This window comes from Rattus norvegicus, chromosome 9 (genome assembly GCF_036323735.1).
Source record: "Rattus norvegicus strain BN/NHsdMcwi chromosome 9, GRCr8, whole genome shotgun sequence".
NCBI classification, from domain to species: domain Eukaryota; kingdom Metazoa; phylum Chordata; class Mammalia; order Rodentia; family Muridae; genus Rattus; species Rattus norvegicus.
This window is the reverse complement of record NC_086027.1, coordinates 83380959-83392970: the sequence shown is the minus strand read 5'-3', so window position 1 is coordinate 83392970 and position 12012 is coordinate 83380959. Positions and strand designations below refer to the sequence as shown.

Genomic DNA, 12012 nt, shown 5'->3' with positions numbered 1-12012 from the left:
ACCAAAGGACATTCTGGTGGTCATTTTGTTTTCTTCAAGATGAGGTTTCTCTGTGTGGTCCCGGCAGTCACTAGCCACTTTTAAAATTACATTTTTAGCTAGGCATGGTGGTATACATCTTTAGGCCCAGTACTCGGGAGGCCAGCCTAGTCAACACAGGGACTGCCAGGGCCAGCCAGGGCTATAGTTGAGACTACTTCTTAAAAAAAAAAAAGTTTAATTAAAAACTAAAAAATAAGGGGTTGGGAATTTAGCTCAGTGGCAGAGCACTTGCCTAGCAACCGCAAGGCCCTGGGTTCGATCCCCAGCTCCGGAAAAAAAAAAAAAAAAACCTAAAAAATAAAAAGGTAAAACCTAATGCTTTCATAATATAAATTTATGTAATGTTAAAAAAAAGATCTTGCGTTTTGGTCTGCTGAGTGCTGGGATTACAGGCATATGCCAACACACTTCCTTTTAAAGGCAGGGTGCCGTGCGTCTTAGGTTGAACAGGGATGCTTTATATAGTTGTGGATCCTCCTGATTCATCTCCTAAATGCTGGGACTAGAAGTGTGGACCACCATGCTTGGCCCGTGAGATATTGGGGACTCGTGAATGTCAGGCGAGCTCTGTACTTCAGCTACACTTCCAGCCTCTACATTACTTTGGTTATTAGAACAAAGTTAGAAGAAAAAGTAGTTGCTGTGAATATGGCTCAATGGTACAGATGTTTCTATGAGCCACGAGTCCCTAGGATGATCCCCACCACGTATTAAAGAAAAAACACATAAATAAAGACCCACGGGGGCGTGGTTGTCCATGGCTGCAACCCCATCGCTTTAAAACCATTTTAAGGTTTATTTATTTTGTTCACTTGCATATGGGTGTTCTGCTTGCATGTGTATCTGTACACCATGCGCATGCCGTGTGCCGGAGGAGGCCAGGAGAGGGCACCAGATCTTCTGGACCTGGGGTTACGGATGGTTGTGAGCCATGTGCTGCAAACTGAATTGAGTCCTCTGCCAGAGCGGCGGCTGCCTTTCAACACTGACCCGCCTCTCCGGCTCGCTTGGTTTGGCTTGCTTGTTATTTCGTGGTGGTCTGCCTTCTTCATTATTGTGAGGCACTCCCTGAGCCAGCGTGAACAAGATGACGAGCTGGATGCAAGCCTGGGGTGTCAAATGGGACAGACAAGCTCTGGCTGCTGAGGTGGGCACCTAGTGAGGAGCGACATCCACTGACCTAGAGACAGCATCCGTGCTGAGCTCCAGTGTGAACATGTTCAGGGCTCACAGCTTCTCGTCTCGGTACCACTGTCATCCCCGCTGACGGATGACAAACCCAGGTTCAGAAAGGTTAAGCTACCTGCCCATGAATGGGAAATGCGGACTCCAACCCGCCCCGGTGCTCCAGAGACCTTGTTCTTTGTTGTTTTTTGTTTGAGACACAGCCTCAATCTATAGCCCTGTCTAGCTTGGAACTTGCTGTGTAGACAAGGCTGGCCTCAAAATCAGAGATACCCCTGCCTCTGCCCCCTAAGTGTTGGGATTGTGTGTTGGGGATTGGTTCTAATGCTTTGATTCAGTCGGGAATCTGCATGTCCAAACGCTGAATGTCCCTGGCCCTAGTTTTGACCCAACAATAAAGATACCAGAAGCTAATGACTGGGTAAAGGAAGAAGGGGGTGGGGGAGGAGCTGGGAGCGTGACCCTACATATGGTGCACAATATGGTAGGCAAGAACCCACTATTAAAAATAATTTAGGGATTCTGGGATGGAATACACATGCAAATGATTTAAGTCTAGGAGGGGGGAGAACAGGTTTCTCAGCCAGTAGATCTGAGTCAAGTGGTTCCCACACAGGAAATTAGAACAAAGGAACACAGCCACCAGAGAGAGCCTCAGCTCAGAGGTGCTGGGAGCCCCTGCTGTGCAAAGAGGCTGGTTGGTTCCCTGACCAGGTGCCAGGAGGAAAGCAAAGAGAAGCAGACAATAAAAGCTGCCTGCCCCCAGTCAGCAAATAAAGAATAGAAATTTATAATTTGATTTAATTGTTTTTAAGGATAGAAGAGTGTGTAATGGTAGTTGTTTAAATGTTCTTAAATATACTTTAAAGAAATTTAAAAGTCTAGCCAGGGCAAATTTTCAAGTGGGTCTGCATGCAATTTCTGGGATCACCTAGCCTGACATGACAGCAATAGAGCCTGGAAAGAGGCTTATACAGTGTGTAGAAGGGAATTCGATTAAAGTTAAATGTTGAGATTTTCGATCCTTAAATTATAGGTCAAAAAGCAGAAGATGGCAAAGAAGCAGTGCTTCAGTGGTCAGTATTTGTTTAGATTGCTTTAATTAATATTTGCTTTAATTAATATTTGTTTAGATTGCTTTAACTGCTTTAATTACTTTAATTATTGGAAGGTGTAAGGTTATGAGTTTGGTGGTTATATTTAAGAGAGAGGTCATGCTGCTAAGACTGAACCCCCAGTGAACTAGACTGTTGGGGGGAGGGGGACAATGGGGGGAGGGTGGGGAGGGGAACACCGATAAGAAAGGGGAGGGGGGAGGGGGATGTTTGCCCGGAAACTGGGAAAGGGAATAACACTCGAAATGTATATAAGAAATACTCAAGTTAATAATAAAAAAATAAATAAATAAAATAAAATAAAAAAAAAAAGAGAGAGGTCATGCTCTCTATACGTTTAATGATTTCCAGTTATTGGACCAAGGACATCCTATTTTGGAAGAAAGACTCTGCATTTGTGTCGACAGGAAAGGAGAAAAGGCTTTGGACCCCTTCCAGAGTGAAACGGATCAGATATGACAGGGAAGATCGTGAAAAATTAGAGAAAATCGAACAGGATTGTCTAATTTCTTGACATGGGAACAGCCTAAAAACTGCCTTAGACATAAAAAATGCCCTCCTCTCTCTCCCTCTCTCTCTCTCCCTCTCTCTCCCTTCCTCCCTCTCTCTGCTTCTTTAATTTTTTCAAGACAGGGTTTCTCTGTGTAGCATTGGCTGTCCTGAAACTCACTCTGTAGACCAGACTGGCCTTGAACTCAGAGAGATTCGTCTGCCTCTGCCTCTGGAGTGCTGGGCTTAAAGGTGTGCCTGACTTCTTCCTCTTTCTTTTTTTTTAAGACAGGGTTTTCCTATGTGGCTCTGGCTGGCTTGGAATTCATCATGTAGTCCAGGCTGGCCACAGGTATCCGCCTGCTCCTTCTCCAGTGCTCTGCCATGCCGTGCTTTCTAACTGGTCTCCATGGTTTTGCTATGTGAGCAGAGCTTTAGATACCAAGATGGCTCCAGTCGTCCACGCTCATGCACACGCACACACTGACATACACATGACTTCTGTAATCCAGGAAAAGGAATGAACAAAAACAAGCCATTATGCTGGTTACTTTTTTTTCCTCAAGAAAATTTATTTATGTATGTGAATACACTGTAGCTGTCTTCAGACCAGAAGAGGGCATCAGATCCCATTACAGATGGTTGTGAGCCACCATGTGGTTGCTGGGAACTGAACCCAGGACCTCTGGAAGAGCAGTTGGAGAGCTCTTAACCGCTGAGCCATCTCTCCAGCCCCTATGCTGGTTACTTTTGAGACTAGTCGTGTGTTATTCAAACGTCTTTGAGGTCAGTCTGTGTGTTCTATTTCCCTTCTAGAAGCATAGACCCAGAAACTTGATGCAGCCCTTTTCAGAGTGGCTGCATATACCTTTCCCATCCATGCTCCTCAGCAGCCTCCAGTGGGAGTTGGAGGAGGCTTACGCTTAGGCTCTCGGGCATCGTTTCTCATGTCAGGTCACCTGCTGTATGAGACTCCCCACCTTTCAGTTCAGTGTGATAATATCAGGACTGACAGAGCCCATCCTGGTATGGTCACATGACCCAAGGTGGTCCAACAGAATTCCATTCTTGGAACTAAAGGAGATTCTGCTAGGCTTGATGAACTGTTAGCCTGTGACTGAAATTTCTAAAGAGCATGTGTGTTGCCCTGCAAGGAGAAAGCCTGACAGGGGAGAAGCTAACACAGAAGAAAGCAGAGCTGAAGATACCTGTGTGTGTGTGTGTGTGTGTGTGTGTGTGTGTGTGTGTGTGTGTGGTGTGTGTGTGTGGTGTGTGTGTGTAGGTGCATGTGTGTCTGTGTGTGTGTGTGTGGTGTGTGTGTGTAGGTGCATGTGTGTCTGTGTGTGTGTGTGTGGTGTGTGTGTATGTGTGTGTATGCATGTGTGTGTGTGTGGTGTGTGTGTGTGTGGTGTGTGTCTGTGTGTGTGTGTGGTGTGTGTGGTGTGTGTGTAGGTGTGTGTATGCATGTGTGTCTGTGTGTGTGTGTGTGGTGTGTGTGTAGGTGTGTGTGTAGGTGTGTGTGTAGGTGTGTGTATGCATGTGTGTCTGTGTGTGTGTGTGGTGTGTGTGTGGTGTGTGTGTGTGGTGTGTGTGTGGTGTGTGTGGTGTGTGTCTGTGTGTGTGTGTGTGTGGTGTGTGTGTGGTGTGGATGTGTGTGTGTGTGGTGTGTGTGTGGTGTGTGTGTGTGGTGTGTGTGTGGTGTGTGTGTGTGTGTGTCTGTGTGTGTGTGTGGTGTGTGTGTGGTGTGTGTGTGTGTGGTGTGTGTCTGTGTGTGTGTGTGTGGTGTGTGTGTGGTGTGGATGTGTGTGTGTGTGTGTGTGTGGTGTGTGTGTGTGTGTGTGGTGTGTGTGTGTAGGTGCATGTGTGTCTGTGTGTGTGTGTGGTGTGTGTGTATGTGTGTGTATGCATGTGTGTGTGTGTGTGGTGTGTGTCTGTGTGTGTGTGTGGTGTGTGTGGTGTGTGTGTAGGTGTGTGTATGCATGTGTGTCTGTGTGTGTGTGTGTGTGTGTAGGTGTGTGTGTAGGTGTGTGTGTAGGTGTGTGTATGCATGTGTGTCTGTGTGTGTGTGGTGTGTGTGTGGTGTGTGTGTGTGGTGTGTGTCTGTGTGTGTGTGTGGTGTGTGTGTGTGTGGTGTGTGTGTGTGTGTGTGTGTCTGTGTGTGTGTGTGTGTGGTGTGTGTGTGGTGTGTGTGTAGGTGTGTGTCTGTGTGTGTGTGTGTGGTGTGTGTGTGGTGTGTGTGTGTGGTGTGTGTCTGTGTGTGTGTGTGGTGTGTGTGTGGTGTGTGTGTGGTGTGGATGTGTGTGTGTGTGTGTGTGCGCGTAAAAACATCTTTTGGTATTCTTGTTGCTATTCGTTTGTTGAGACAGAGTAGTCCATAGATACCTCCATGTGGCCAAAGTCAGTCTTTAATTCACCATGTAGCCCAGGCTGGCCTTGGACTCCTGCCCTCCTGCCTCAGTCTGGAATTACTGGTGAGTGCCACCACAATGGTTCTGCTGTTTTCTGAGACAGGCTCTTGGGGTATAGTCCAGTTTGGCTTCAAGCCTGCAGTCTTCCTGCATCTGTCCCTTACCGAGATGCCCTGAACTTCTGGCTTTACCCACGTCTGGCTTCATCATGATGTGACTTGGAAAACTTAGGTTGCCTACCCAAGCCATGGAGATGCTCCGCCTCTAATAGCCTCTCTTAGAAACAAGACAGGGGAATTATTTGCCAAAGATATTGCCAAGCAGGACAGAGTTGGGACTGACCCCTGGGGGTCTAAGGCTGATAGCACCCCCTGTCCTATGAGCAAAACCTCATGATGTGATTGCCAGGGAAGCACTAGCTACAGATGTATGCTCACCTGTCACTCAGAATGGACAGTGATGTTGGAGGATCCCCAAGGCTATGGACATGTCAACTATCAATGACAGCTCCTACCACTGAGCATGCCCAAAGTGACCTGTGTGGTGCAGGGCCTGGGAAAGCAGTGAGCCAGACTCTTCACTGTGGCCCACCCTCAGGCTCAAGAGGGAGATTGATCTCTGCTACGATGGGAAAACCATTCTTGCCTGGCCCAGTGTCGCACTGCAGAATACTGCCTTAGCTGGGGGTCACTGTACTTCTTGCTCTCTTATTTTAAGAAATATCTTCAACCACCTTCATGAACTAAAAACCAATCTTGCTCACCAAAAAGAAGGATTGGCAAATAGATAGATTCAATGAGAGCCAAGCAAGGCAAGAAGAACAGGATTCCAGCTTGTTTTTACAGAGGCATTAAGACCAGCTTCAGCTGAAAGAAAGGAAGGAAGGAAGGAAGGAAGGAAGGAAGGAAGGAAGAAAGAAAGAAAGAAAGAAAGAAAGAAAGAAAGAAAGAAAGAAAGAAAGAAAGAAAATTCAGGAGGTGGTATGGCACATGCCTCGGGAGGCAGAGGCAGGAGAATCTGAGTTTGAGGCCAGCCTGGTGCAGTTCCCGGACAGTCAGGGCTACATAGTGAAACTCTGTTTAGAAAGAAAGAGAGAAAGAAAGAAAGCAAGCAAGCAAGCAAGCAGAACAAAACAAAAGAGACAAGCTAGAGCCAAGGTTGTATTCCCGGAGTTCTCTTCATTGCTGGTATCCTGTGTGTCTCAAGCTGAGGGAAAGACCGAGGTGTCCACATGCAAACTCAGCACATGGGCTGTAGAAGGAATATGTGAAGGGCATTCTTTTTCCCGGGTTGTTCTGGAGCTCTTGGGGCTTGAACCCAGGGTCTTTCCTGATAGGCTGTTCAGAGCTCTTCCTACGTAGTACCCTGAGTTATGGGACCCAGAATGGAGTCAGGAAACAGTGAGCAGATTCTCTGCTGTTGTTACCCATGGGGCAGCATAGAGAAGTCATTGAAAGATCAAACCTTGTTAAATCATTCATTCAACATTTATTGAGCGCCTACTGTGTGCCAGGCACCGTGCTAGGCGCAGAAATACAGAGATGCATAAGATACAGTCCATGCCCTTAAGGATTCACAGTCTAGAAGGGGAGACAAACATGTAAACAAGTAAAATACAGTGTGATAGGTGCCACGAGAGAAGCATTTACACGGTGCAGAGGTAGCCCGGAAGAGAGGGGTGGAGGGTGCCTTCCTGGGGGAGGGAGGGGCCTGGGAGAGGCTAATAGGGGCTTGCCAGGCAGAGGAGGCGGGAGGAGCGGGAAGGCATTCCAGCTGAAGAAACCGCGTGAGCGAAAGGCACAAAGGCATGAAACCGCAAGTGTCTTGGGGGCCGGGAAGGCTAACTAGTCTGGTGGTATTGCTAGAGTGAGTTCCAAAGGCTGGGGCTGGAGAGGGCAGCCGAAGTCAGATGAAAGGGGAAACTGAGGGCAGGGGCGTCTCAGAGGAACTACAGAGGGCATCGCGCAGCCCAGTGGAAGGCTCTGACACAGAAAGATGTGGCTCCTGGCTAACCCAAGGTGTGCCTGCTGAACGACCATAGTGCTCCCGCGGCCACAAAGGGTCCTTGACCTGAGACCAGAGGATCAGCAGATCTGGAGGGGGGTGAGCAGTGGGGTATACCCAGGCCTGAAGTCCTGGAAGCTGCCGCTCACAGGAGCTTCCTGCTCCTAGACCTCTGCTTTCTGCACACTGCCAGCAAGGGGCCCCGGGATCCTGTGGGAAATCACGTGGGAATGAAGGTTTTTGGCAAACTGCAAATGAGTACCAGGGCTGAAAGAAAGGTCAGCCTCTAATGACTTAGAGAGGAAAAGGGCCGAGGATAAAGCAAGAGAGGTTAAGTAAGACAGGAGGCAGGCAGGGATTCCCAAGACCAAGGGCCAAAAGGAGAAGCAGATCTCTGAGGCAGACCACAGTTCCCTCTCCCCTGGAGAGGCAGGCCCTATGACCCAGGGCAGGGGCAGAGGCCAGTGGCAGACCCAGAACAGATGTGCATGGTGTCCCAGCATCCTGACTCCCTGGCCTGAAGCAGAAGATTCCATGGCAATCAGGAACCTTTCTCTCTGGCCTTCAGGGCATCCACTGAGGCAGGGATTGGCCAGAGGCAGGCTTCCAGCCCTTGGGTGTTCTTAGGAATGGCTCTGCCTGGCAATGTCTTAGCAAGGTAGTTAGGGTGGAGTTTAGAGTCTCAGTCACCCAGAGTTTGGCTGCCCCTGTTGGTGACCACTTTCCCAGGCACCACACTTTAGATCATTTTGGGGGGGGGTGACAATCCTGCATGGGGTAAGGTGGAAGACAGATTAGCCTGGTCTAGACTAGGCTCTGTTCTCCTGGGTTCTAGTGTGGCCTCTGGAGCAGGAGCCAACAGCAGCCTTCATGGTCTGGCTATTGGTCCACAAGTAGGGGAAGGGAGGCAGATCCTTGAAGGTGCAAAGTCTGGAGATGTTCCAGGCGCTTCCTTCCTTTTACCTTAAACACCATCTGTCCTTCGTGGGGTCTCTGAGCCTCCCACTGCTTCCTCCTCTAGGTCCCATTGCCCGGGCTCTGCCCTCTCTGGCCAGTCTGGAGGATTAGTGCTGCCTAGGGCACCAATGGTGGTGGTAGGATTAGTGATGAAGAGGATGGCGAGGTGTGGGTGGTGGGTGTGCTCTCCCTGCAGAAGGGAGAGCCTGAACTGGGGCTATTCACTTGCTCTTATGCATGTCCTTCAGCCGGCGCAGCTCCTCCAGGAGCTGGGCCCGGGAGCAGCCATCATCACTGGTGGGGCCAGGCCCGGGCCCCAGAGCCTCCTGTAGTGCCAGGCAGTGGGTTCTCAGGAATGGGTTGTAGGCGCGCTCCTCTCCCAGGGTGGATGGGCACTGGAGAGCAAGAGGCATGGAGAACGTCACCAGTACAGAGGGATGTCTGCCCTGGCCCTAAACTCCTGCAGTAAGAGGCCAGAGCTCTAGAAAGAGCTTGCAGGCCCGGGCTGGGCAGTGGTATGTACTGGCTGGATGAGGGCCAGGTTTCCCACCCCGACCCTCCCATCCCCCAGGCCTCACTGTGCTCTTGCGTTCCATCCGTTGCCTCTGTACCCACTGCATCTTCCTCTCACGAGCCACGTTCTCGGGCTCCACCACACCCGCAAAGCCCAGGTTCTCTTCTGCATATTCATGTCCTAGCGGAAACCACAGGGAGAGAGACGGATGGTGAGGTCACACAGCCTTCCCCAACACCGAAGATGATTTCTGGCCATGAGCATTGTTGCTTGGGGCTGGGGGAACAGAGGCAGTTTGGGCAGTGTTTGGGGCTCATGGGGACAGTCACTAACTTTGGAGCTTTGGAGGCCATGGTTAGCCCCTTAGCTCTGTCCAGCTTCATCTATGACCTGGCACCACCTAAGCCACAGTTCTGTCATTTAGCAAATGGAGAAGACAGTAACACATCAGAAAAAAATAAGAGAAAGAAAAAAAGAATTTGGATGGTTAGGGGAGGGGAGGTGGATTTGGGGAGATTTGGGGTGTGTGTGTGCGTGCGTGTGTGCGTGTGTGTGTGTGCGAGCATGTGAAGCCCATATGTCACTGTGGCTTCCCCAATGCATAGAACAGATTACACAAATGAACGTGCGTTCTGGATTAAATAAGATATCTGTGAATATTCTGTATCAAATTCAGGCCAATCAGTACATGTGGACCAGATTTACTGTTTTCTCAGATAAGCAAATGCTACTTTCTGTTTGGGACTTTGACTATAATTATCTGAACAATTAAATATCTCTCTAGGACTCTGGGTCCTCAGGGGTTACAAGAGGCCAGGGGTAATGGGACAGTGGCATGAGAGGCACGGGTCACACAGCCAGTATAGCGTTCCAGGAGGGAGGTCAGTGTCTGCTCCTCCCACTGCTCCTGGACCGGCTGTGTCACCTTTGGGCCATGAACTGAGTTTGTCAGTCCCTAGAAGAGCCAGAGCCCCCGGGCTCTGGCGCCAGGTAAAACATGGGGCAGGGAGGAGGAGGTGGGGCACCTCACCAGGCCACAGCAGGGTGTCATCGCCCAGGTCCAACACAGTGTCCAGTGAGCTCAGCATGGTCTCTGCTGTGCCTTCGAAGGTCCGTCCTGCATTGGGATCATGTGTCCAAGAAGGACACAGTATGGCATAAGGTATGCAAAGGTGGGGCTAAGAACCAGACCAGGCAGCTCTTCTACTCCCTCGTCATGGGAGCTCGACCTGATTACTCTCTCTCTGCCGTGTGGAAAGCAAGGCTGCCGAGTCTGCAGGCTCCCGTGGTCCAGACTTGGTGAGTAGCCATGCTCCTTGCTGCTCTCTAGGACTCGGCAATCTAGCACCGTAGTTCTCCCCACCCATGGTACTTGCTTCCCATGTCTCTTCTTCCCAGTCACCTTCTTAGGACAACAAGTCCCACTCAGTGGACATTAGTGCCCCGTGGGGTCTTTGCCTACAGCTTCCTCCCCTTAGGTCCTTCCACTCTGAGGATCTTGAGAACATAAACAATCAGGGAACATGAGTGGAGGTGACTGCTACAGAGCCACTGAATGATGGAAAACACGCTTCCAAATGTGACACAGAACGTGGCTACTCTGGCCTTTGTCTCTCCCTCTTGTCCCTACTCCCCTCTCTTTTGCAGAAACTCACCACAGCCAGAGAGGAAGAGCAGGTCCCCTGAGAAGAGGCAGGAGGGACCCTTGTAGGGCTCCCCATCCAGCAGGTAGACCAGATGGCCTTGGGTGTGGCCAGGGGTAGCCAGGGCTCGAATCTGAAGTCGTCCCACGCTGACCACATCTTGATGACACAGGGGACTGGGGCACAGAACAACAGGGAAGAGAAGCATTCAGGCTTCTGTTGTGTTGGTCTCTGTCACCAAGCCAGGCTGGGTGCCTTATAGGAGGGGGACTTCTACAACAGGGAGAAGGCACAGGAGCCCAGGGGCTGAGATCACAGCCTTCCTCTTCTGACCATGGCTAGGTCATCTTGGGACAATCAGGGCCAGTCTTCTTATTCTTACATGGGTTCTGCTTAGCTGTCTAATGGCTAGGCAGGGTGTCACCAAAGATCCAACTGCCGACACCCCAGAGGACTGAAGGCAGGTAGCAGGTGATGCCCATTCATGTTTGGGTCAGGGACTTACTGGGTGAGGTAGGGGATACCATCCTGAGGGCTCCCATACACTCGACAGTCCCTGTGCCGCCGGCTGAGGTCACGGTTTCCTCCACTGTGGTCCCTGTGGGATGGCAGAGATGAGGACACAGGGACTTCAAAGGGCAACCATACCTGGACTTCCTCCTTCCCCTGGCTTTTGTTCAAGCCCGGCCTAAGTCACTCCCCAACTTGCTATGCTCCTGTGACCAAATCTAACTGACCCTTCTGGACTCTCACTCAGCTCCAGTTGTCGTCCTCAAATTCCCCCAAGTGGATCTGACCACGCCCCCTCTGTACCCTGATCCACCGCTAACTAGCTAGATGCTCATTCTGTGGGTGCCTACTTCCTGCCTGAGAATGGAATACCACAATGCTGCCCATCTCTGAGCCTTCAACCTGCTGATGGCCATAAGCAACCCAGCCCCTGTCCCCTCTGCTGGTGCCTGAGTGATTTTAGGAGGAAGGCAGGCCCTGCCCATCCTGATATCCCCCCAGGTGGTTCCCTCTGAGCCCAGGCCTGCCCAACCTATGAAGTAAAACTTCCAGTAACCATAGCCCCACCATTCCCAGCCTCTTACCAGTGCTTGTGGGTACAGAGAATGGCAACCAAGTTAACTCTTTCCTTTTCAATAGAAGCCTGGGGGAGAGAAGACATACCGAGGGTGGTGGTAGTATACAGAGGGAGAGATGCTCAAAGTCCAGCTAGCGCTGTGTGGAAAAGACGACTGGAGAGATGGAGAAAAGGCAGGAGATGGGCTAGGGAATGAGAAGCTGGCAAAGGAGTCTTGTAAGAGCAGAGATCCAGTAGTGGGGGTGGGGCAGGGAGGAGAGGGGACATCAGGTGTCGACACAGATTCACTCACATTGAGAAATAACTTCGGGTTCTATTCCTAGTACCACCTAACACACACGCATGCGCACATGCATGCACGCACAAACACACACACACAGACACACACACTTGTACACACATGGTGGGAGGGGGTATGGACATGGAGGGAAAGGCAGAGAGGGTCAGGTACTGACAGAGGTCAGAGAGGAAAGATTGCTAGTGAGATGGCTCAGCAGGTAGATTCCATCACCTGAATCCCCATAAAACTGGAGAGATAACCACAAGGCGTCCTCTGACTTCACATGCA

General features: G+C 50.4%; 1 protein-coding gene across 2 annotated transcripts in view; it reads right to left on the bottom strand.

Moving 5' to 3' along the window:
• Positions 1-6707: 6707 nt before the first annotated feature.
• The window catches only part of Pnkd (PNKD metallo-beta-lactamase domain containing), a 68507-nt gene continuing 63202 nt past the window's right edge, over positions 6708-12012 (bottom strand). For both annotated transcript variants that reach the window (NM_001134750.1, NM_001134751.1), the window contains 6 exons: positions 11452-11510; positions 10863-10955; positions 10370-10533; positions 9745-9831; positions 8779-8894; positions 6708-8595 (listed from right to left, as the gene is read on the bottom strand). In NM_001134750.1, the coding sequence (NP_001128222.1) occupies positions 8422-8595; positions 8779-8894; positions 9745-9831; positions 10370-10533; positions 10863-10955; positions 11452-11510 (693 nt within the window). In that variant the 3' untranslated portion in view covers positions 6708-8421. The remainder of the gene's footprint in view (positions 8596-8778; positions 8895-9744; positions 9832-10369; positions 10534-10862; positions 10956-11451; positions 11511-12012) is intronic.